This window comes from Natator depressus, chromosome 23 (genome assembly GCF_965152275.1).
Source record: "Natator depressus isolate rNatDep1 chromosome 23, rNatDep2.hap1, whole genome shotgun sequence".
Classification (NCBI taxonomy): Eukaryota; Metazoa; Chordata; order Testudines; family Cheloniidae; genus Natator; species Natator depressus.
The window spans coordinates 14,002,877-14,026,150 of NC_134256.1; the positions used below are offsets into that span (position 1 = coordinate 14,002,877).

Below are 23,274 nucleotides of genomic sequence, written 5' to 3' on the forward strand. Positions count from 1 at the left end.
CGGGGACGGAGGGCGGGATGTAAACTCTACACGGGGCATGGAAACCTGTCAAAAAGTACATGGTGATAAAAGCTATTGAGCGGTTAACTACTCACGTAGCTGGGCAGGGCAGGCGGCCAATGGGGAGGAAGCCATGGTCCGGAACGATGTGTTCCACCCTGCTCCAGGCGGGCTCTGGTGCACCAAACCCCCAGAGTAGGGAGGCTGGCTTTTACTCAGGCAGCTGGGCAGCTTCAATGACTGGGTTCTCCCTTGTATGCATCAGTCTCATCCTGTGCAAGAGTGTCCGTAGGCTGGTGCGGGCTGGACGATGTTTCTTGCAGGCATTGAGGATGAGCATTGTCTGCAAAGCCAGGCACCTGACAGAGGACTTGCTGTCCTGCTGCAAGCCTTTGAGGACTAAGATTGAAAGGAAGGAAATGGAGGTCAGAGCCATGGTGCTCTGGAAAGCCCTGGCACACCAAGCCAGGGCTGTACCTCTCAGCCCGTGACAAGAAGGCAGCAGGCTGGGAGGCGGGATTCAGGGGACTAGCAGGAACAACCACCAACCCTCACTTAACATCCCCACTGCCCTCCATAGCTGGGGGAGCCCCCAGACAAAGGCAAGAAGTCACAATGAACCCCATTCACTCACTATTTCCAGGACTTCCCCGTCCCTGCAGGATCTGATGGCCTCATCCCTGCCTGTATTTACGCTCCCCCTTCCCCCCAGTGCACAGATGGGCACTCAAGCCCAGAGAGGGGGAGATTCACAAAGGGGGCTTGGGCATTGTTAGGCTACGCCTAACTTCCGGTGCCCTGCTGCCCTCCAGGAAGTGCCGAGGAGGGAGCTCAGCCATTCTCTAGCTCTGGTTGGGGCCCAGCTGTGAAACTGCTCTGGGAGTGAGGAGCCTGAGCTATGTCACCCCTCCCCCGTCCCCCTTTTCCCCAACAAATGTGGAGGAGACGCTGCTCCGCCCTGCGCTTGCCCAGGGTTCCGGGCATGCAGCAGGGAGGTAGATGACCGGACGTCACCTCAGTCTCCTTTGGAGCAGTGGCTTGACACCAGGCACCCCACCTGGAGGTGACTGCAACAAACCCTGGGCTAGTGAGTGCAAGGGGGGGAGGCAGGACCCCACCCTTGCTGTGTTGCGGGGGCGGGGGGGGCAATCGTCTGCGAAGGCCAGCCAGCTCAGGCCCAGTTTGGGGATTTGCCAGGCCACAGCTCTGAGGTCAGGGCTAAGTGCCTGGGCACATGCCAACCACCAGACACCACAGGGTGAGGGGGAAGCTGATCGGGGGTTTGGGGATCTACATTTTGCAACCCTTTGTGGCTCTCGCCCAAGATCACATTGCTGGCGTCGGAGATTGAACCCAGCCCGTGGCCCTGGGCCATTCGTCCCTCTAGCGCTCAGTGCTCAAGGCAGATACCACTCACCATTGCAGATGGCCTCTAACTTCTCCTGGCTCTGCTGGTCCAGCTGCCGGGCAGTGAGGCCTACACACACAAACAGCTCATTACATCCCTGCATCCCCAGAGAGGGTGTCAAAGCCTCTGTCACCCTCCAAGCAGTGGGGCTTTCCCCTGCCCCTTGTTGTCCAGGACGCACTCCTGAGTCCCCAGGGGAAAGGGCGAGTCCCCAGGGATGGCTGTGGGGCTGGTTGCCAAAGGAGAGCATAGCGCCTTGAGGTTCCACTACCACGAGCCCATGGTGGGGTGGGGGTGGGGGGGATGGGGACCGCATGGGGAGCAGTGGGGTTCGAGGGGGCCCATCAGCCGATCAGGGCAGTTTGGGGTGAGCTTGCTCCTGCGGGTTTCTGACACCCCTGAGCCTTCATTCGGCAATCAGGAGCCCAGGGGTTACTTCTTGCTGCCGGCAGGGACTGAGGAGAGCCTGGGACTGGATCCAGCCCCTCTGCTTAAGGGACCCCTCTGCTCTGTGGTTACCTAGAAACCTGATGGCCGCTTCTCTAATGGGATCCTGTGGGTCTTCCAGAAAGGCCATGGCCTGGCAGAGGAAGGTTTCTGCCCTCCCCTTGTAGCACGCCACCTAGGAGCCAGAAGAAGGGAGCACAAGGTTACTAAAGGCCTTTCCATCCTGCAGGCCAGGTTCCAGATCTGTGGAGTGTCCTGCTTTCAGCCCTCTTTCCTGTGCCGGGGGGATCACGCAGAGGGACTACAGCCAGGGCCAGGTGTGGTCCCGGGGCTGGGGCTCGGTGTGGGCACGGAGCCGGGCAATGGAGGGCTCCCTCACCAGGCAGTCACAGCCTCGCCAAAGCTCCTTTTTCTGGACGAGAGCACCGAGCTGGCTCCACCTGAGGAATTCCAGAGCACTCCTGAGGGTGTCCCAACACACCTGCAAAACAAGAGGGGTCGGGGCGAGCCGGCAACGGTTACGGGAGCTGGAAGCCAGGGCCGTCCCTCGGCATATGCGGCTGCATAGGGGACCGTGAAATTTGGGGCACCAAATTGCCCTAAATTTCATGGTGCACCTAGGCGGCTGCATGCTGCACATGCAGCAGCACCAGCCCCAGCGACCCGCCCTATACCTCGGCCAGCCCCGCCGCGGGCTGCGCCCACTACAAAGGGCAGGGACGTCCCTGGGGGGGCCTGGACAACTCCCTCCGCCCTGCCTCTTCCCCTTCCCCCCTGCTCCGTCCCCAGCCCGCCCCCATTCCACCTCTTCTCTGCAAGCCTCTTCCCCAGCAACCCCACACTCACCGGCAGTGGCAGGAAGTGGAGCAATCCGGTCCCAGCCCGCTCTACTCCAAAGGATTGCCCCCCGCACTCACCAGCGGTGGGAAGCGGAGTGCCGCGGCTGGGACCTGGCAGAGTAGAGCGGACTGGGGCCAGGCTGCTCCGCTTCCCGCTGCTGTCAGTGAGTGTGTGTGTGGGAGGGAAACCTTTCTCCAAAGCCCCTCCCTCGAGCGACACAGCTGGAGCCGGGGCGAGGGAAGCATAGCGGGCTACTCCCAGCTCTCCGCTAATCCCCCAGGCCACTCTGGGCCTCTGGGCCCCCCAAGAGTGGCCCCACACAGCTCCTGCCTCCCAGACCCTGGTGGGGGGGAGGGGGAGGCCTGGGACCCCACACAGCCCCATTGCGGGGTGGCTGGATAGGGCACCCGAATGGCTAGGGACGGCCTGGCTGAAAGCCACTAGCCTAGTTACCGGAGGCCGTGTGTGCGGAACGGTTCCCAGCCCGTGGCTGCTCGCGGAAGGGCGGAGGTGTGGCTAAGGCAATGGCTGGAGACCTGACTCAATTCCCAGCTCTTCCTGCAGGAACTCAGGCAAGTTGCTTCGGCCCAGGGCTACAAAGAGATTTAGGTGCTTAATGCCCATGGGCATTCAATACTTCTGAGGCGCTAGGCCTCACGCTGTGCCTTAGTTCCCCACCTCCTGGGGGGTAGGAGGGTGAATTCATTACTGCTGGGGGCATTTGGCTCCCAAGTGATGGGGGCCATGAGAGCGAGCGTGTGCACAGGCACCTGGGGCGGGGCGGAGGGGGGCTTGGGCATGTCATGGCTAGTAAGAGCTGTCCGGGCTGCTTGGCCAAGGGTACATTGGGTCTTGGGCACCATCCAGAGGCTGGGTAGCTCTGCTCCGGGTAGGGACCATGGCCAGGGTTGTGCTCTTCCCACCAGCACAGCCAGGGGAATGTGCAGAGGCCAGTGGCTGTAGGAGTGGTGAGCTGACCCCTCCGCCCACCCATTCTCTCAGCCTGGCTGCAGGGGGGGAGTGTTGGCCTCAGAAGAGGCAGGGAAGACTCAGCAGTTGGGTGGGGCGCCATGGTCATGGCGCTACTGGACTCAACGTTCAAGTGATTTTGAGCACCTGATTGTCACAGCACTGAGCACCTGCCCTCTGCCGGCCAGACCCTTGAAAGAGGGGTGTCACATGTTGGCCCCCCCAACAAATTACTGGTCACTCTGTAATGATCTCAGCTGCAGGCTCCAGCTCGTGGCCTCACCTGGGACACATTGGGACGCTCATCATGCAGGAGGAGGAGCAGCGGGACCAGGCTCCGGAGGACGAGCTCCTTCATCTTCCTCCTGCTGGGCCCCCTTACAAGCTCCAGCAGGTGTTTAAAGAGGGCGATGGAGAGCACCCGGAGTTTGCTGGACTCCTGCAAGAGAGGATGTGGGGAGGAGACGCTGTGACGGTCGTGCTCACTCAGCGGGGTGAGCGCTCACTGTGACAGAGATGTCTGCCCTGCAGGGGGTATTGCTAACTCACCCCCAGTCATACAGGCAGAGCTGGGGGCCAGAGTCTCATGAGCATAGCACCACTGAAGGCAAAAGAGATGCAGGTTTCCACCAGCTGAGGGGCTGGCCTGGTATCTTCTTGGCCAGAAAACCTGTTCTGTTCCCCCCGGGCCCCACAGGGTTTTGGTTTAAAGGCTCACCCCAGGGCGAGATCCTGCATCTTCGGTCTGGGCTGCCCTGTCCCTTCGGTCAGCTGGGGATCCAGGAGACCCGGGGAACAGCTTTAGCTGGGCCTGTGCCACTGCTAAATAAAGAGTGGCCGGGTCCCAGCAGAGTTGGGGAGGGCTGAGGGTAGAATTTAGCGTTGTGAGAGCTGTGGAGGTGGGTGGTCCCTCCAGGAGCCCCCACTGGGGCGTTACCCCTGGAAGACAGTAATGGATGGGTCCCTTTCTCCCGCCCACTTTGCTGGCTCTCGCCGTGCAGTGGGGGACTGAACATCAGTCTGGTGAACACGCTGGCGGGGGCTCGTTTGTGGTTCCAAAAGGCCTGGGGAGAACTAGCCCCTCCTTTGATGCTGCCCTGCCATGAGAACGAAGGGGAGAGGAAAGGGCGGTAGCTGCAGAACCTACAGATGGAGCCGTTTCCTTATGGAGCTGACAGGCCAGCTGTGGGATTCCTGGCCAGGGAGGGGAGGAGCAGGATTTTCACCAGGGTACCATCACTTGTTACCCTGGAAGCCAGCAGGAGCATTGCGGCACCCTGTGCTGCAGAGGCCCCCTCGCTGCATGCAGGCTCAGGAATGCATGTCGTTCCCTCAAGGGGAGCCTCGTCCCCAGGCTGCCCTGATCCTTGTCAGCAGGCCTGCAGGACACCAGGGTTCCCACCCTTACTGCCATATGCTCTGATGGAGAATGGGCTAGCAGAAGAAGGCGGGAATGGGTTCATGTCATTTACGACAATGCTTTTTCTGGCTAGGGCCATAGCATAGGTCCCGCTAGCCCACCCGCCAGCCCCCATTCATACGTCTGTGGCTTAAAGGGTCTCCCGCGGGCCGCCAGGCCTTACATCATGAAGGAAAGGCAGGAGTTTCTCAGCCAACTGCACAGCCACGGGGCTGGCGCTCTGCCTGTCCATGCCAGCGAGGATGTCTCTCAGCACCGTGATGGCATTGGAGATGATGTCCCTGTCTGCCTCGTGTAGCCGCTCCACGACGACTGGGAGTTGGCGCTGGAGTTTCCATATCTGTGTGAAAGGAGGAGCTGCTTTACGAAACACCCTCCGGTGACCCAACAAGACATTTCCAAAACAACGTCTGCCTCCCCTGCAGACAGAGCCACGGGAACTAGGAGTGCAGGGCGTGCTGCAGCACTCCAAGGTTTTACGTGGGGCTCTGCTCCTGGCCCCACACACAAGGTCCCAGCTGCCGGCCCTGCGCCAATTCCCAGCTGTGGCCCCAGCCTCGGCCCCCTTGCCCCATCCCTCTCCCGCCCCCCTGGAGCCATGGCCCTGCTCCTGACCCCAGCTCTAGGGGTGGTGGGGTGTGTGGACAGGTGTAAGGGGGTGCTCAGCACCTACACTATCAAAAGTCTTTTAGCGCCCCGCCTCCAGATGACATGTTAGAGCCTCAAAGCCCTTGCACAGCCCCAGCTAGGATCGCAGGCAGCGGGGCCGGCTACCTGCAACATAAGCAGCTGCTTCCTTGTACCCCCGATCTCAGGGGGTGGTATTTATTAGCAGGTATCATCTGTGGAAACTTCTCTGCACAACACCTTGACCCCAAACAAATCAAGTGTATTCTTCTTATAAGGGTTAGAATAGCACCTCCAGCGCCTATCTGCAATCAGGGCGTGTGCTGGGGCCTTTCCAGGCACAGAAAGAGACATTCCCTGGCCTAGAGCTTACAGGCTAGACACACAAAGGAAGGATTTCTATCCCCATTGTACAGACATGGAACTCAGGCACAGAGAGGCGACGTGACTCACCCATGGTCACCCAGGGAGTCTGGCAGAGCCCGAAACTGAACTTGGGTTCTCCTGAGTCCCGGGCCTTACAGCCCAGCCTCGGCGAGGGAGCCGATTTTGTACACGAGTTCTAGGCTTGGTCTGTTACTAAAAGCCAGATTCAATCATTTCTGTATTTGGCTTTTGAACTGTTGAAAGACAGCACCACAAAACCTCAACCGGGATCAGGGGGAAAAGTGTCTAATACAGGCTTACCGATTCCGGAAGGAAAAATAAAACACAAGCAAGTGAAAACCAGGCTGAGGACATGGAACAATGGGAATGGTGGATAACAAAGAGAATTACAGTCATGCCCTCTCCATGTCTGATCGATTCATCGTCCGGCTTTAATAAACCGGACTGACCTGCTATTCTCAGGGGAAGTAAATTATCATTAGGGAGAGTTGCCTTCAGATTGTCTCCTCTTTGACCAGGCTGCCAGATCTGTGTATTTAAGTCCCAAGGGTTTTCTCTGCCTTCACTATACTGTGTCTATCACACTTGGTATGAGGTCTGAGCAGCAAAAGGCCCTTCTCGAGCTCTTCAGAGGAGCGAGTGCTGCGGGACAGAGCTGTGACGTCAACAGTTAAAACCTACGGGGCTCAAAAAGGGGATTCGTAGGAAAAAATGGTTCCAATTGAAGCAAAATGGCTCTGTCCGGGCGTCCCGGATCACTGGTGTCACCAGCAATCCCTGGAGGTCTAGAGTCCACAGCTCTGCTGCTACTCTAGTGCTAGGGTTCTTTGGATCACACACCCAGAGACGCACCCTGCAGGAGCCAGGCCCTGCCCTGCAGAACAACAGACAAAAGCCAGGCAGGGACTTGCCCAAGGTCACCCAGCAGGTCAGTGGCAGAGCCAGGACTAGAAACCAGGGCTCCTGACTCCAGGCCACGGCCAGGTCCCCTGGGAAGCTTTCAATGACCCCAGCCCTGCATCAGCTCCCTGATGAAGGAGTTGCCAAGACTTTGAAGGAAAGAGCTCAAATTCAGAGGGATCATGGTAAATTGGAGGACTGGGCTATAGACAACAAAATGAAACTCACCCAAGACAAAAGTGAGGTGCTACATTTAGAGAAGAAAAAGCAAATGCACAGAAACAGAATGGGGGATAACCGGTTGTACTGCTGAGAAGGATCTTGGAACTGCGGTGGATCACAGCCTCAGCATGAGTCAGCAAAGCGATGCTGTTGCAAAAAAAAAAAAAAGAAAAAAAAGCAAATGCAATCTTAGGTTGCATTAACAGAGGTATAGCCTGCAAGTCATGGGAGGTGATAGTACCACTCTACTCAGTGCTGGTTAGGCCTCAGCTGGAGTACGGTGTCCAGTTTTGGTCACCAATGTCTACAAAAGATGTGGAGAAACTGTAATGGATCCAGAGGCGAGTGACAAAGATGATCAGAGGGATGGAACACAAGCCATACGAGCAAAGATTGAAGGAACTGGCTATGTTTAGTTTGGAAAAGAGGAGATTAAGGGGGGACGTGCTAATGGTCTTCAGATTCTTCGAAGGCTGCCAAAAAAAAGATGGCGAAAAGTTGTTCTCTCTTGCCACAGAGGGCAGGACAAGAGGGGATGGGTTCAAAAGACAGCACTGCAGATTTAGATTAAATCTCAGGAAAACCTTCCTAACTGTAAGAAGAGTAGGACAATGGGACAGACGACTAGGGAGCTTGTGGAAGCCCCTTTGCTGGAGGTTTATAGAAGGAGGCTGGAGCCATCTGTCTCGGCTGGGATAGACACAACAAATCCTGCATCTTGGCAGGGGGCTGGACAAGCTGACCTTGCGATCCCTTCTCACCCTGCGGTTCTATGAGAGCTGTCCCAGAGCACCAGGAGAGGGTTTTGGAGTGTTCTGCCTCGACTATAGCGCTGGCTAGAGTCACGCTCTCTCTCTTCGGCCCAATGGCGATACCCAGTGGGAGACTGAGAGACACCCTGAGGCCGTGGAGGGGAAACACGGCGCTCCTTCCCTTGCTGCAGGGGCTGGAACTTACGGCCAAGGGGGCGACGCCAACCTCTTGCTGAGAGACGTCGTGATGCTGGGGCAGCGGCCATTCCTGCAGCCTGTCGAGCAGCTCCCGTAGGACCTTTCCTGCGGTCTTGGGGTGGGATGTCAGCACCCTCCACATCTCCACAGCAACGCTGCAAAGGGAGAGAGCCGATTTCACCTGGCCAGAGCCCCGCCAGCCTCCTGCACCCACCGCCACCCGCACCTTGCTGGGTCTCCCGCCACCGGCCGGCCCTTTGTTGCCCTCCTGCTGCAGCAAGGGCCCCCACTGCCTGGGGCAGGCTGCATGGGGGCCGGGTCTGAGTGTCAGCCCCGGGGGAGGCCGAGGGCTGCCATCTGGGGTTTTGCAGGCTGGCCTGTCTCCACGGAATGTCAGCCTGCAAAACCCTCCAGAAGAAGCAGAAGCTCTGCAGGGAGCAGAAGGTCTCTGGAAGGTTCTGCACGCTCCTGACCCTGGCAGCGGGACCAGTCCGGGGACCTGGAGTGCAAGCGGCAGCAGCCCCAGCCCCGTACCTGTCACATGACAGCGAGCAGCCCAGCAGGGTTGTGACCACCTCCTCGCTGTACTGGTGGCCCAGCACGACAAGGGCCTTGAGCAGCTGCTGCTGGGCCAGCGGCTCGCTGATGGAGTCCAGGTTGTGGTATATGCTCGTCACAGCCTCCGACACCTGGAAGAGAAATGGGGAGATGGGGGCTTTGGCTTCCTCGCGCTGCTATTGATCTGGGGTGCCAGGGAGCTGCCGTACCTGAGAGCCATCTGCCCTCCCACATCCTCTTCTCCAGCTCCAGGCCTAGAACACAGGGCCAATTCCCGGCCTATCGATTCATAGACTGCGAGACCACAAGTGGCCATGGAGATCACCTAGACTGACCCCCCGCATTGCACAGGACCTGCCCCCCAGTAATGCCGAGCGCCCAGAGACAGAGTCTCCCACGGATGGCCTCCCCCAGCAGGCTGTTCTCACTGCAGCTCTTACCCTCTCCAAGCTTGGGCTGGGGACCCACAGGATCACATGCAGCATGTGCCTGGCCGCCACCGAGTCATGGACGCTGGTGTCTCTCATGCCCTTGATAGCAGTGAGGAGGAAGTCCATGCGCTCGGATGGGTTGAAGTACTTCCCAAACATCTGAAAGAAACCTGCCAGTGAAACCCCTTTTGCTGCCCAGTGCGGTTCCAGTCGGACTGAGCAGCCAGGAGTGCAGGCAAAGCCCGCTCTGCCGGGACAGGGCTGGGTTACTGCACCTGGGATGCACAGTACCCAAGCAGCAATCAGGAGCTGTCGTACATGGCAGAGGCCGGCGTGGCAGTGCACGGGGGCACAATACTGCACAGCACGGATACAGGGGCTGGCACTGGTGCGTGGACGCAATGATGCCTTGGAGAGCATTAATCTCTGGGGAAGCTCCCACCACACCTGACAAGGAGCTGGGATCAGGTTTGGATGAGACCCAGTGCATCTTGGGATGTGGCACGGAAGGAGGCATATTGGCCCGCCATAGTAAAAGCCTTGCCAGCAGATCGAGGGAAGTGATTATTCCCCTCTATTCGGCACTGGTGAGGTCACATCTGGCCCCCCACAAGAGAAAAGATGTGGACAAATCGGAGAGAGTCCAGCAGAGGGTAACGAAAATGATTAGGGGGCTGAAGCTCATGAATTATGAGGAGAGACTGAGGGAAGTGGGCTTATTTAGTCTGCAGAAGAGAAGAGTGAGGGGGGATTTGATAGCAGCCTTCAACTACCTGCTGGGGTCGGGGGGCAGGGGGGCGGGTTCCAAAGAGGCTGGAGCTCGGCTGTTCTCAGTGGTGGCAGGTGACAGAACAAACATCAATGGTCTCAAGTTGCAGTGGGGGAGGTCCAGGTTGGATATGAGGAAACACTATTTCACTAGGAGGGTGGTGAAGCACTGGAAAGGGTTACCTAAGGAGGTGGGGAATCTCCATCCTTCGAGATTTTTAAGGTCAGGCTTGACAAAGCCCTGGCTGGGATGATTTAGTTGGGGTTGGTCCTGCTATGAGAAGGGGGTTGGATTAGATACCTCCTGAGGTCTATGATTCTGTGAGGTGGAGTGGGCCATAGGCAGGGCTCCGGCCCAGCTGGATGGGGTCAGTCACACGCCTGGGTCTGTCCCTTCCCCCTGACTCCTAGGGTGTTAATTTCTCTCTCCTGAGAACTCTGGGCACAACAAACCCAGGAAGCATTGAAAGTAGTTACCATGGCGATATTGCTGGTGTTGGTGAACCAGGTGACCCAGAAGGTGTTCTCTGCTCGCCACTCCCTGAAGACCTGCAGATACTCTGCACTCTGCTTTGCCAGCGTGGTGCCTGAACCAGGGAGGGGAAACAGACAGCAGGCAATAGAAATCAGAGGTTAGCTTTGGAAACGGGAGTTTTGCAAGGATGTTTACAGACAAGTACATCTAAGAAACATACTGTAAATTCAGGCCAATAAACTCCCCCCACCCCCGAACAAAACTAAACAAACTAACCCCCCTGGAAGAGTCAAAATAAACCAGGCAGAAGTGCAGCAGCAGTGTGAGGCTCTCCAGTGGATTGCACTGAATGCAGCATGTAGGATTACCAGCCCTGTGGGCAGGTAGCACATCTGGGCATTTGGCCCAAGGAGCTACTGCCCTCGGAGACCAGGAGGCCAGAGGATCTGAACTGGTGGAGCCAAGGGAGACAGCGAGGTACATAGAGGAGACTTTTAGGGATGCAGTAGAGTGGTCCCACCCCCAGTCTGACAGCCTCTGTGCTGCTGAGGAGGGTGAAAGTTTCTGGGAAGGAGAACATCGAGCTGGAGCAGAGGGAGACGATCCCATAGTTGGGACCCACCTGCCAGATGAAGTCAGGATATCCTCTCACACTGAGGCTGCCCCTCCTGAGGTGGGAAGCCCAGTTACAAAGAAAAGCCAGATAATAGTAATGGGGGATTCAATCAATAGACATATAAGCAGTTGGGTTTGTGATGAGTGGGAGAACCGCATGTTAAATTGCCTGCCTGGTGCAAAGGTTGCAGCTCTCACGAGACATCCAAACAAACTTCTGTGCAGTGCTGTGGTATGTTTAATGCTAATGTTTAAATCAGCCTCTGTACGAGATAGCGAATGTGACAGTGAATTTTATAAAAGTCTCCAGATGTGATCCCTGGCAAGCCTGACTTCAGCACCAGGCAAATTGTTGAAATGATAGGAAAGAACAGAATTATCAGACACATAGGTGAACACAATTTGTTGGGGCAGAGTCAACATGGCTTTTGTAAAGGGAAGTCATGCCTCACCAATCCAACCAAAGTAAGCTGTCATGGGATAAGAGGGAAGGTTCTCTCATGGGTCAGTGGTTAAAAGATAGGAAGCAAACAAGAGGGATAAATGGTCAGTTTTCACAGTGGAGAGAGGTAAAGAGCGGGGCACCCCAAGGATCTGTGTTGACACCAGTGTAGTTCAACATAGTCATCAGTGATCCAGAAAAAGGGGTAACCAGTGAGGTAGCAAAATTAGCAGATGATACAAAATGACTCAAGATAGTTAAATCCAAAGCAGACTGCGAAGAGCTACAAAGGGATCTCACAAAACTAGGGGACTGGGCAACAAAATGGCAGATGACATTCAATATTGATAAATGCAAACTGGACACCACAATCCCAACTATACATACACAATTATGGGGTTTAAATTACCACTCAAGAAAGAGATTTTGGAGTCATCGTAAAGAGTTCTCCGAAAACATCCACTCACCGTGCAGTGGCAGTTAAAAAAGCCAAGAGAATGTTGGGAACCATTAGGAAAGGGATAGATAATAAACCCGAAAAATGTCAGAATGCCTCGATACAAATCCAATGTGCACGCCCACACCTTGAATACCGCGTGTAGTTCTGGTCGCCCCATCTCAAAACAGATATACCAGAATTGTAAAAGGTGCAGAGAAGGGCGACAAAAATGATTAGGGGTATGGAAGAGCTTCCATTTGAGGAAAGATTAAAAAGACTGGGGGCAAGTCTACACTTAAACCACTCTATCGCCATAGCTGCACCGGCGCTGTAGCGTTGAAGAGAAGATGGTCCTCTGCCAACAAGCTCTTAATCCACCTCCCGGAGAGGCGCTAGCTATGTCAGTGGGAGGGGAGCTTCTGCCAACAGGGGTGTGGATTTTTCACAGCCCTGAGCAATGGAGTGATAACAATATAGGTCTGCAGTGTAGACCTGGGACCATTTAGTTTAGAACAGAGCTGACTAAGGGGGGAGATGACAGAGGTCTATAAAATCATGACTGGTGTGGAGAAAGTGAATAGGGAAGTGTTATTTACCCCTGCACATAACACGGGAACTAGGGGTCACTTTCTGAAATTAATAGGCAGCAAGTTAAAAGCAAAGAAAAGAAGGTATCTCTGCACACAATGCACAGGTAACCTGTGGAAATTGTTGCCGTGGGATGTTGTGAAGCCTAAAAGGATAATTGGGTTCAAGATAATTAGGCCATGCAACCCCAGACTCTGCATGTCCCTAAACCTCTGACTACCAGAAGCTGGGACTGGATGAGAGGGGATGGATCACTCCAAATTTCCCTTTTCAGTTCATTCTCTCTGAAGCATGAGGCACTGGTCGTTATCAGAAGACCCAATACTGGGCTAGATGAACTGAGCTGAGTCAGTATGTCCATTCTTATGTGAGTTATGAAGAGTAGAATATGGACAGGGGAAGCTAAAGACATCAGGGGAAACTCCATGGCTTGAAGGACTATGGATACTAAGGAGGTTTTTTCAAAAAGTGTATTAGGAACAAAAGAAATCCTAGCAATGGTGTAGACTCATTACTAGATGGAGACTGTTTAAAAGGATGCAGAAAAGGCAGAAGTGTTCAATAAATATGTTTCCCATGTTTGGAAACCCCATGTCAATGTATTTAGGAAGGACAAGGGTCTCCAGTGCTCTTACGTTTTTGCCACAGCAGGAAGGCGTAGAGGTGGTGAAGTCCCTCCATAGCCGATCGGCAGATCTCCTGCTCCTGCTCAGCACAGAGCAGAGTGAGACAGCCCACCAGCTGGCCCAGGACTCTGAACTCCTCCAGTCCCTGACGGAGAGAGGGAGCAAGGGGAGTCACTCGCCCCTGCAGGCCCAGCGCAGCATGTCCCCCTGGCATTGCACTAGCAAGGGGCTAGAACCGGGCGAGGCAGAGCCCAGCGCAGAGAGACTGGGGACAATGAGAGCAGGAGGAGCCATGGGGCCCATCACCAGGGACTGAGGGAAGCTAAGCAGGGACGGGAAGTCTGGGTAGCAAAGTCAGCAAACGTTGCCCTCAGGTGGGGACCTGGGTAAGGAATGAACTAACGTCCAGTCTCCATCTCAAGGGCAAGCTCCTAATCCCAGCCCCTTCTCCCATCCCCCTCCCTCCACTGACCTCAGGTCCAGGAGCGTGAGGTCACCTTGGACTCCTCTTCTCTGCATTCCGCCTCTCTCACTCCATCCTGGAGCTCCCCACAGCCCCCACTTTCTGCGCCGCACCCAGCCTGCCGGCTCTCTCCTGCCGGTTCTCTCCTGCAGCCTCCCCCTCTAGCCTCCCCCTCCTGCCAGACCTTCCCTTGCCCCTCCTGCAGCCCCTGCGCTCGCTCCCTGCTCTTCCCCACGTCGTCGCACCAAGCCCCTTGCCCTCCTCTCCTGGGGTCTGCACGGCCTCCCCTGACCCACTCCCCATTGCTCTGGCTCCTTTGGCCCCTCCCATCCCTTTCACTGTGTCCCCTTCCACCTCCCTCCTTCTCTTCTGCTGCCCCAGCCTCTGGGGGCATATCATCCAAGCGCCCCCCTCCAGCTGCTGGAGGGGAGGCCCTGCCACAGGGGGGATGGAGCAGCTGGAGCAGCTCAATGGCCCTGAGCACCCAGAGCAGGGGGTGTTCATCTGGCAGCCTGGCAGGAGCTGATGCCAAAGCATCCCGGGGGCAACTGACAAAGGGGCTGAACAGACACCTGGGTTCAGAGGGTGCTCTCAGGGCGATCCTGTGTAAATCCGCTGACCCTGCGGAGCAGACTTTGGTCCTAGGGGAACAGCGGGGAGGGTCCTTGGAGATAGAATTATGGGGCTCCACCCAAGGCCCACTGGAGTCAGAGGACAGACCGTCCACATCAGGGCTCATTAGATTGGACTCCTACCGAGGATCTTGCTGAGTCACTATTCCAGGCCCGGGTTTTCCCTTCCAGGGAGCGCTGCACCGCGAGGCTGCTCAGTGCAGTTAGGAGACGGCCAGAGTCACAGGCTGCTCACCTTGAATTGGAGTTGACCAGAGATGAATTTGGTCAGCCAGGTGATTCTTCCCACTGCCCTCAGCCGCACATGCACCTCCTTGGATGCGGTCCAGGGGAGCAGGACCTGAGAGAAACAGATTGGGACAAATTGCGAAGGAGAAGTACCAAAAAATAGCACAAGCACATAGAGTGAAAATCAGAAAGGCTAAGGCAAAAATGAGTTCTAACTGGCAAGGGACATCTGAGTATCTGAATATCTGAATATACTGATACTGAGTATCTGAATATACTGAATATTCAGAATATTCAGTATCTGAATATTCAGTAGACTGAATATCTGCCGAGGACATTTCCCTCTTTTTGGAGCACAAACCACCCACAGAATCGACTTCCTGTGGCCCCAGAACTAGAACATTGGGGGAATCTAGCTCTGGGCTGTGGCCAGTATTGGTGGGGCCCATGGTGAACACAAATGAATCCCGGGCTCAGATGAGGCTCAGTGGAGAACACGGCAGATCCCGCACTCCTCCACTTCCGCCCCATGCAGACGTTTTTCAGATATAGCGGGGGCACTTGGTCCTCCAGCCCAAGAACCTTTTTATAGAACATACTCTGAGGAGCAGAAGTCCCATGCTTGGGATTAAATGGAGCCTTGGTCCCAGAGCCCCACCCCAGCTACAGGACTCGTCCCCTTCCTGCCCCCATGCCTCCACACCTCCACGATGTTTTGCAGCACCACAAGTTTGGGCTTCTCATCCTCACACACCAAGGCCTTCAGCAGCTCATCCATGGTGTTCAGAGTCTGTGTGCAGAGCAGAGGAGAAACCACAGCAAGTGGCGTTATCCAGCCAGGCCACGAACCAATGCCCTGGCGTGTGACACACCCCAGGCCACGACAGCCCCTGCTATTCCAGCTCACCCACTCACTTGTACCTGCAGGGGACCTACTGCAAACTCCTCCTGGCAACAGGACCCCACCCGCTTTTGCTGTCCCCAGGGAGGACACTGCACACAGTCTAATGCATTAGAAGAGTCAGGAAGGACTCCGCATTTGAGGGGGAGGGGAGATTTCCAGCCAAGCTTCACTTCCCCTGGCCTGTGTGCATCTCAAGCAGCCGATCTCAGGCCTGTGCCCCCAGCCATGCACTGGGGATGAATGTGCTTGGGAAGGGAGTGTCTGTTCCCCACTAACTGCCGGTGCCTGTGAAGGATAAATGCCTACTACTGCTACCCTATGAGGGAGTTACTCCTTTATCTGCGGCGGTGGGGCTTGTGCTTTGGTATTGCAGGTCCTGAGCTGAAGCGCTGCCAAGGAGCTGTGATCATTACACTCTTATGCCAGCGCCAGGTAACCCAGGGGGCAGGGACACAAGTGACTTGCAGGATTCCCCCTCGGTTTGGGGCAGCTCCTCATGGCTAGTTTGGGGCTTACGTTGTTGTATAGAGCAGCCTCCACGCCCTGGTTGGTCTCTGCTGGAGGCAGGGAGAAGGTGCTGGAAAAGCAGAGGTTGAGCAGGCTGGATAGCTCCATTCCCCGCAGCAGTGGCTTCACTTTGCTAAGAGAAGAGACACGCGCGGATTGGAGGGCTGAGGCGAGACTGATGCACTGATGTTGGCCTCAGGCTCCCAGGACATGCTGGGCAGGCTTCTGGGAAGCTGAGAGCAGGGTGCCAGCGGCACTGAGAGAGAGCCCCCCATGGCGCAGGCTGTGCCACGAGCCAGGGCTCAGCCTGCCCAGCCTCTGAGCCACAGGGAGTCGCTGAGCTGCCGGTGTGATGCAGCTTGCACAGCTGGCGGCGACTCCGGTGGCGCCGCTCCAGCAGTGCCCAACTGCCCCTCTCCCCCCGGAGCCATCGCCTGCGGGTCCCAGAGGGGACCGGTCCAACCCCCTCGCTCCCTCCCCCACATCTTCACACGGCCACTTGGAGAGGTCGCCAGGCACCGAAGGATCCTCCACCACCAACCCATTGGTGCCAGCGCACATGCACCAGCACCATGGCCTGGTGCCACGTGCCCGGAGGAATCAGAAGACGGGGAGGAGCAGAGGGGGGAATGCCCTGGAGAACTGGCCATGCCAAGAGGCTGGCGTGTCTGGCTGCACACAGCACTAGCTGGGGCTGCGCGGGCAGGCCGGGTACCTCAGCTCCATGATGGCGAGCATCGCTTGCTGACGCACCCCGCTGGTCAGGGAGTCGACGGACTCAAGATCAATCAGCTCCTGGGGAGACAATGTGGGGAAGTGCCAGCCGGGCTCCGAGCTCCCGTAAGGCTCCGACTGGGGAGCAAAGCGCAGGGCCTGCAACACGTGGCCTCGGCAGACAGGTCGTCCTACTGTGGGCTTGACGGTGTGCAGGGCTCCAGCTGGGGAGCGCAGTGCAGGGCCTGTGGTCAGTGCCCCAGCATCACGCGCCAGTGCACTGCAAAGGCTCCATCAGCATTAGCACCCAGGGACTCCACCTGAGATCAGGCTCCTTGTGCCAGGTGCTGCACACACACAGTGAGAGCCAGTCCCTGCCCCAGAGAACTCACGAGCGAACTGGATGAGACAAGGCATGGGAGGGAAACTGAGGCACAGAGGGGGAAGTGATTTGCCCAAAGGTCTCACTGAGGAACTGAGCCCCAGCCCACTGGACCACCCACCAGCACACGCTGTCCCACGTTCAGGGAAGGGAGGTAAGCTCCGGAAAGCTTTCTGCAGCGCCGCAGAGCAAAGACTTTCCAAATCTACGGAGCAGATTTGTTGCTAGTTCCCTAGTGGGCACTGACTGCGCAGTGTTGGGGCTCTGTGCAGGGAGACTGGTGTATACAGAGCGACCCGGTGACTTGGGAAGCTGGGCTCAAGGCAACAATCTACGTTTCAATACAGTGACATGTTCAGGACCAAAGAACGCAGGCCACACTCACAGCATGGGGGGCTCTAACCTGGGAAGCGGTGACTCTGGAAAAGACTTGGCAGGCATGGTAATCAGTTGACCAGGAGCGCCCAGTGCGAGGCTGGGGCCAAAAGGGCTTATGCCATCCTGGGCTGTACAAACAGGGCAATCTCCAGTTGTTAGAGAGGTTATTTTCCCTCTGTATTTGGCACTGGTGCGACCTCTGCTGGGATCCTCTGTCCAGGTCTGGTGCCCACAATTCAAGGAGAATGTTGATAAATTGGAGAGGGGTCAGAGAAGAGCCACAAGAGTGACTGAAGGACTGGGAAACATGCCTTATAGTGAGAGACTCCAGAAATCAATCAGTTCAGCTTCACAAAGAGAAGGTTACAGGGTGCCTTGATGACAGTCTGTAAGTACCTACACAGGGAGCAAATGCTTGATAATGGGCTCTTCAGGCTAACAGACAAACATCCAACACGATCCAGCGATTGGCAGTTGAAGGTAGACAAATCTGCAGAGCTCTCCAGGCCAATCATTAAACCCGCCAAGTAACATAGCCCGAGTGTGCGTTTTACTCACCTTTATCTTCTCCACAAGGAGGGCTTTGCCGAGAAAAGCTGCCAGGTTTCTCTCTGGGTGCCTCGTGAGGGCGGCCCTGCTGATGGTGATAACACGATCGAAGAATTCAAGTTTCTTGGCCTCCTCCTATGCCCCGCAGAGATTAGACAAAAACAGGAAACTTAGCGTGGAAAGGAGCTGCCAGTGGGAGAGATGTCAGAAAGCTTCCCCCCAGCGCTGCTCAGGCTTTGATATGCCGAAGGCCAGAAGGCCATTCATCTCCCAACAGGAGTGACTATGCGGGGAGGGCAGGGCAGCTCTGTGTGAAACCAGACCAGAGAGGGAGCAGATCTCAAGGGGTAGGTGTCCAAAGAGGAACTGCAACATGGGGGCGAAGCAGCCAGACAGTCTTACTGGGGGGCTTGATAGAGTGGGAGGAACATCTGGGTGTGACACCCTGACACCCCAATATTCACCACTGTCATATAATTAGGATATGTTTGGTACCAAGTATGTCTTGTAAGATATCAGTCTAAAAGTCTTTATCTGCTAGACATTAATGTCTCATTGGATTGCATGTGCTATCGTTGGATGTGACGTTCTGAAGTTCAGCTGTGTATGTGTTCCTGAAAAACACTGTGAGCTTCAAAACAGCCTTTCAGGTAGAACAGCAAAAAAGCCAAACACTGGCTCCTGGAGGAAATGCACAAGCATTAGGGCTACCCCAGGAACTGCGTGCAATAGAAACCTCCCTGAGATAACGCGACACAACGGGACCTGTTGGACCCAGGTCACAGCAAAAGAGTTTTCCAGCAGGTGGGAAGAGAAGATAAAAGGGGAACAATGACGTCGCGGGCGGGGACGGGACGGGACCTCAGACTCCCTGCAATAAGATACCTGGAAACACCTGAGAGACAAAGATTGAACCATGAGAAGTGATGGTCCCAGGCTAGAGAGAGAGATTCCTAGCCTGTGCAAGAAAACCTGGGAAATCCAAGCTGCAAAACCAAGGCAGCTTCTGCCTTAAGAATCTGCCAACCTGTTTATCACTCAGGGAGAATTTGCTAATGTCTATCCTATCTATCTGGTGTGTAAAGCTTCGTTTGTGTGTTTTCTTTATTTACTACGGTAATCTGCTTTGTTCTGTTTGCTATCTCTTATAACCGCTTAAAATCTACCTCTTGTAGTTAATCATCTTGTTTCTTGTTTACACCACAACCCAGTTTGTAGTATAAATTAGTAAGTGGGAGGAGGGGCAAAGAGTTGTTCATACCTCTCTCCACATCGAGGGAGGGGGCGAATGTCATAAAACCTTTGGGTCTGTACTCCAAAGGAGGTGGGCACCAGAGTACTGGGACAAGGCCCTTCAGCTGAGTCTTCCCAGAGCTGATCTCAGTGTCTGTGTCTTTCTGCAGCTGGGTGTGGCCCTGCCTGTGTGTATGGCTGGAAGAGGCTTGTGAGCCGAGCCCAACAAGACAAGATAATGGGGGCCCAGGCTGGCAGAACAGGTGGGCGCAGTGATAAGCCAGTACATCAGGTGGCACCTCAAAGGGGGGCAACCCATCACGCCGGGGACTGGCCAAATCCAGTGGGCACAAGTGGGCAAGGGGCATGGTGGGTGCCTTTTGTAACTCAAGACAGGATGTTTTTAAGATGCTGTAGTTTAAACAGGAATTATTTGGGGGCAGGTCTCTGGCCTGTGTTATACAGGAGGTCACAGTGGTCCCGTCTGGCCTTAGAATCCATGCCTCATCCGGAGAAAGACGGATGGTGCATGTGGACAGGGCAGTAGCTGAGAGATCAGAGGAGGGCTCTTGGTACCTGTTCATTGCCGTTGAGAAAGGCGTTGATGTAGTCTAGGGTCTCTTTCTCCTGCGAGTCTGGCCCCATAAAGCAGGAGGCATTCCCCCGTGATGGTGAATCTGATCAAAGACAGAGCAGTGGTAATACCTGAGGCTGCCAAGCTGCAGGCTGGGTGAGAGAGATCTTAGCAGAAACCCTTGCCCCCCGCTCTCACCCCAGCAGGGTAGCAGCCCCGATGCACAACAAGGTCTGGCACAGCCATCCCTGGTTTCCCCAACTCTTTGCTGCTCAGCCCAGCAAAGATCCGGTCAGAGCCCTGGTTCCCAGCGGCCACCCCACTTCCCCGCCACACCCAGCATGCAGGCTGAGCCTAGGGACTTGGGGAGCGCCACACCTGGAAGGAGGCATGATGTCAGGCTATGAGTGGTGTCCCCGCTCTCCGGGCCATTGCTGGAGGGGGCAGAGGGACTGGCAGTGAATTGGTCTGCTCCCAGCTGCGGGAGAGGGAGGAGCTACCCAGTCTGCACAGGATACGGGGACCCAGGGCCTCCCCGTTCTGCTTCCTCTGACTGCCTCTCCTGCCATCCACAGCCACGGGGTGTAACCTGGGCAAGCCCTGGGCTCCCATCAACAACCCCGCCACCCAAATGCCCTGTGCTGTGCCATGCGTCACCCCCCTGCAAAGGAGCCAGCAGATGGGGCTGCAACATCAGGGGGCATCTCATGCTTTGGCCGGCGCCCTGCAATCCTAGGCTGAACAACCCACCGTGCACAGAGCATCCCCTTCGACCATTGGAAAATATCTTCCGACCCTGCAGTGTGATGGATGGGGGTGAGCAATTCAGTCAGTCTCCACCTGATGCTTCTGCTGCCGCCCCTAATGCCCCGATCAGATGTAGGGGCTGCAGCTGCTGCCAGCAGGAGGGGCCATTCCCCCCTGCCTGGGTTTTCCTGTCTCTCCATCTCATGGCAGTCCAGAGTTGTACAAAGGTGATGGAGTCTTCTCGCGCCACTGACACCCTGGTCTTGCAACCCCAACCCCCAGAGGGGCCAAGCCCCACCGCAATGCAGGGCCATGGCCTCTGCCATTTTTGCAGCCCCCTCCGCCCACCCAGGAGGCACCCACTCACCAGCATGGAAGGGCTGAGGCACACACAGCTCCTGCTGCTGCTGTGGGTTCTTCTGTGGACTCTTCCCTGGAGGAGGTCTCGTCTCCTCCCAGGCAAGGATGGGCTTCAAGGGGACTTTGCGGACTGCCTCAGCCATCCTGCAAGAAGCCAGGACAAGGCATTGCTTGTGAGGGGTGAGAGGCGACTGCCCCGTTAAGCATCAGGGCCAGTCCACGTACTGCCATTCCACCAGCGCCTACAGCTGCCAGCTGAGATCAGGGCCCTGGTGCCCCAGGTGCTGCAGACAATCCCTGGGCCGTAGGGCTCAGACTCTAACTAGCCAAGGCAGCCAGCAGGGAAACAAGCCAGTGGATGGCCTCAAAGTCACCCAGGCAGTCAGCAGTACAGGCAGGATTAGAACCCAGGTCTCCAGACTCCCAGGCCCATCCCACAGGCCAAACGGCCTCCCCCGGCTCACTCCCGCCTCTCCTTCTGCTGGTTCACAAACTGCCCAGCAGACAGGCTGCATCCAACCACTCAGGATTCTTCCTGCCCAGGGAAATTACCCTGATCCCTTCCCCCAGGAATATTGGGGCTGTGGCAGGTCCCAGGTGGGGGAGGCAAGCGGGGTGGGGGAGCGGGGGGCGGGTTGGTGAGCAGCAGGAGTTGCTCTGACACCACCGTGAAGGGGAAGGAGCAGAAGGCGGGAGAGCGGCAGGCAGGCAGGCTGTGCCGGGGCAGAGCTTTGTGGCGAATTCGCAGCTCCTCTCTCCAAGGCCTGTGTGGGAGCAGCCGCTGCAGAGAATCCCAGGCCTGATTCCCCCCACGCTGGGTCTCCTGAATGGCCCCTGCCCTGGGGGGCTCCATTCCTCACCCAGTGTCTCCTGCTGACTCGCCAGCAGCTGCACGGCAGGCATCCTAAGGCACCTCTAGTCCTCTCCAGAGCTCAGGGGGACTGTCCTGGCATCGGACTGTCCTGGTGAATGGAACAATGGCTCCAGGCAGTCGGAGAATGCCTGTTCCCCTGGCAAACTCAGTGCCATTCCCTCTGGAAGTGATGGTGTCAGCGAAGGTGCTGGAGGTGGTCAGGCCTCGTGGTTGGAGCTGGACTCAGGAGGCCAGGGCGTGGGTGGAGCAAGGCTGGAGCGAGAGCAGGGCTGGAGTAGGACGAGGGGCAGGGCCACCAGCTACCTCCAGGTCTGGGCACTTACCTGGCCCCCCATGCCAGTGGCTGAGCACACACGTCTTGTGGTATTTAGGCTCTCAACCCCTCCGCAGAGCAAGGACCTGCTCTCCCTCATCTGATCTCACACAGAAGACTTACAGAGGAGCGGGGAACTGAACACAGCTCTCCTGGGTCCCAGCCCAATGCCTCATCTAATAACCTGTGCCACCTTCCCGTGCCCTCCCACCAGCCCTGCCAAACCCTCCTCCTTGTTTTCGTCCCCTCCGGGCTCGACTGGTGCAACCCCTTCTGTTGAGCCGCCCCGGGCTCCCTCCTGTGCGCATGCTGCTGCCCACTTCCTCACTGGCACCAGGCTAGATGGCCGGCACCGGGGCACTTGGCAGATGTGCGCCGCCCAGCCAGGAGCTCGGGGAAGGCTCGGTGTGGTTGGCGATGCAATGGAAAAGCAGAGGTGGGCACTAGAAGATTCTCCTACCTGGAGTCAGGAGTGGGCAGAAGCCTGCGTGTAAATGGGCCACCCACTTTCTGCTGCCGGTGGCGGAGCTGGAACTGCTGGCTCAGCGTTCCCCAGCGGCACGTGCCAGCTCTCGCTCTGCCAGAGCCAAGCCTGGCATGAGGGGATGAGGCTGTGCCAGCCAGCAGGGGCGTGTCACAATGGGCAGGCCAGTCACAGACCAGCCAATGTGTGGCTCCCCAGCCATGGGATGCCCCAGCACAGACTTGCTCTGGCCTCGCCAAGGCTTTAGAGCCTGTCCTTCCTCACCGGGGTCATGGGAGGGACCTTCCGCTCCCCACAGTCACAGACGTTAGGCCGGAAGGGACCGCTGGGCTCCTCTAGTCCCAGCTCCTGCAGACCCCAGGCCAGAGCCCCTCTCTGCGTCCATGCTATTGGAGCCAGGGGGTCTCTGGATCCCCGAGTGGGAGAATCAGTTCCATCCCGGTTCCTCCTTCTCGTAACAGTGCAGAAAGGGATTCATGAACTCTCCCCACCCATAGCTCCCAGCCCACAGGGGAGGCTCTTTCCACTTTCCCAAGCTGCCGGGTTCTTTGGCCATGGGGTGTAAAATGGTCCCATCTCTGCTTCCTCTCCCACCGCTGCAACGACGCAGAAGCTGCTTTAATAGCAGCCCCCCCCCCACCCAACTGAGTCTCAGATCTTGCTAACGCTCAGTGCCATGACAGCCCCAGGAGATGATTGCTGTGGCATGTGATGAAGTGGGATTGTTCTTAATGTTTCCTCTGAATAGTGTGGGGGTGCCTCAGTTTCCCCTAGGCAGTTCTTAAGTCTCTAGGTGGTGGGGTAAGGGTGTATGATCATT

General features: G+C 56.6%; 1 protein-coding gene across 1 annotated transcript in view; it reads right to left on the reverse strand.

Moving 5' to 3' along the window:
* Positions 1-23,274, reverse strand: part of LOC141976831 (maestro heat-like repeat-containing protein family member 7) — a 57,395-nt gene that overhangs the window by 28,100 nt on the left and 6,021 nt on the right. Inside the window, exons 2-5 of the mRNA XM_074937995.1 lie at positions 10,405-10,514; positions 9,169-9,318; positions 8,705-8,859; positions 8,199-8,325 (exon numbers count right to left, since the gene is read on the reverse strand). Of these exons, the coding sequence (XP_074794096.1) occupies positions 8,199-8,325; positions 8,705-8,859; positions 9,169-9,318; positions 10,405-10,514 (542 nt within the window). The remainder of the gene's footprint in view (positions 1-8,198; positions 8,326-8,704; positions 8,860-9,168; positions 9,319-10,404; positions 10,515-23,274) is intronic.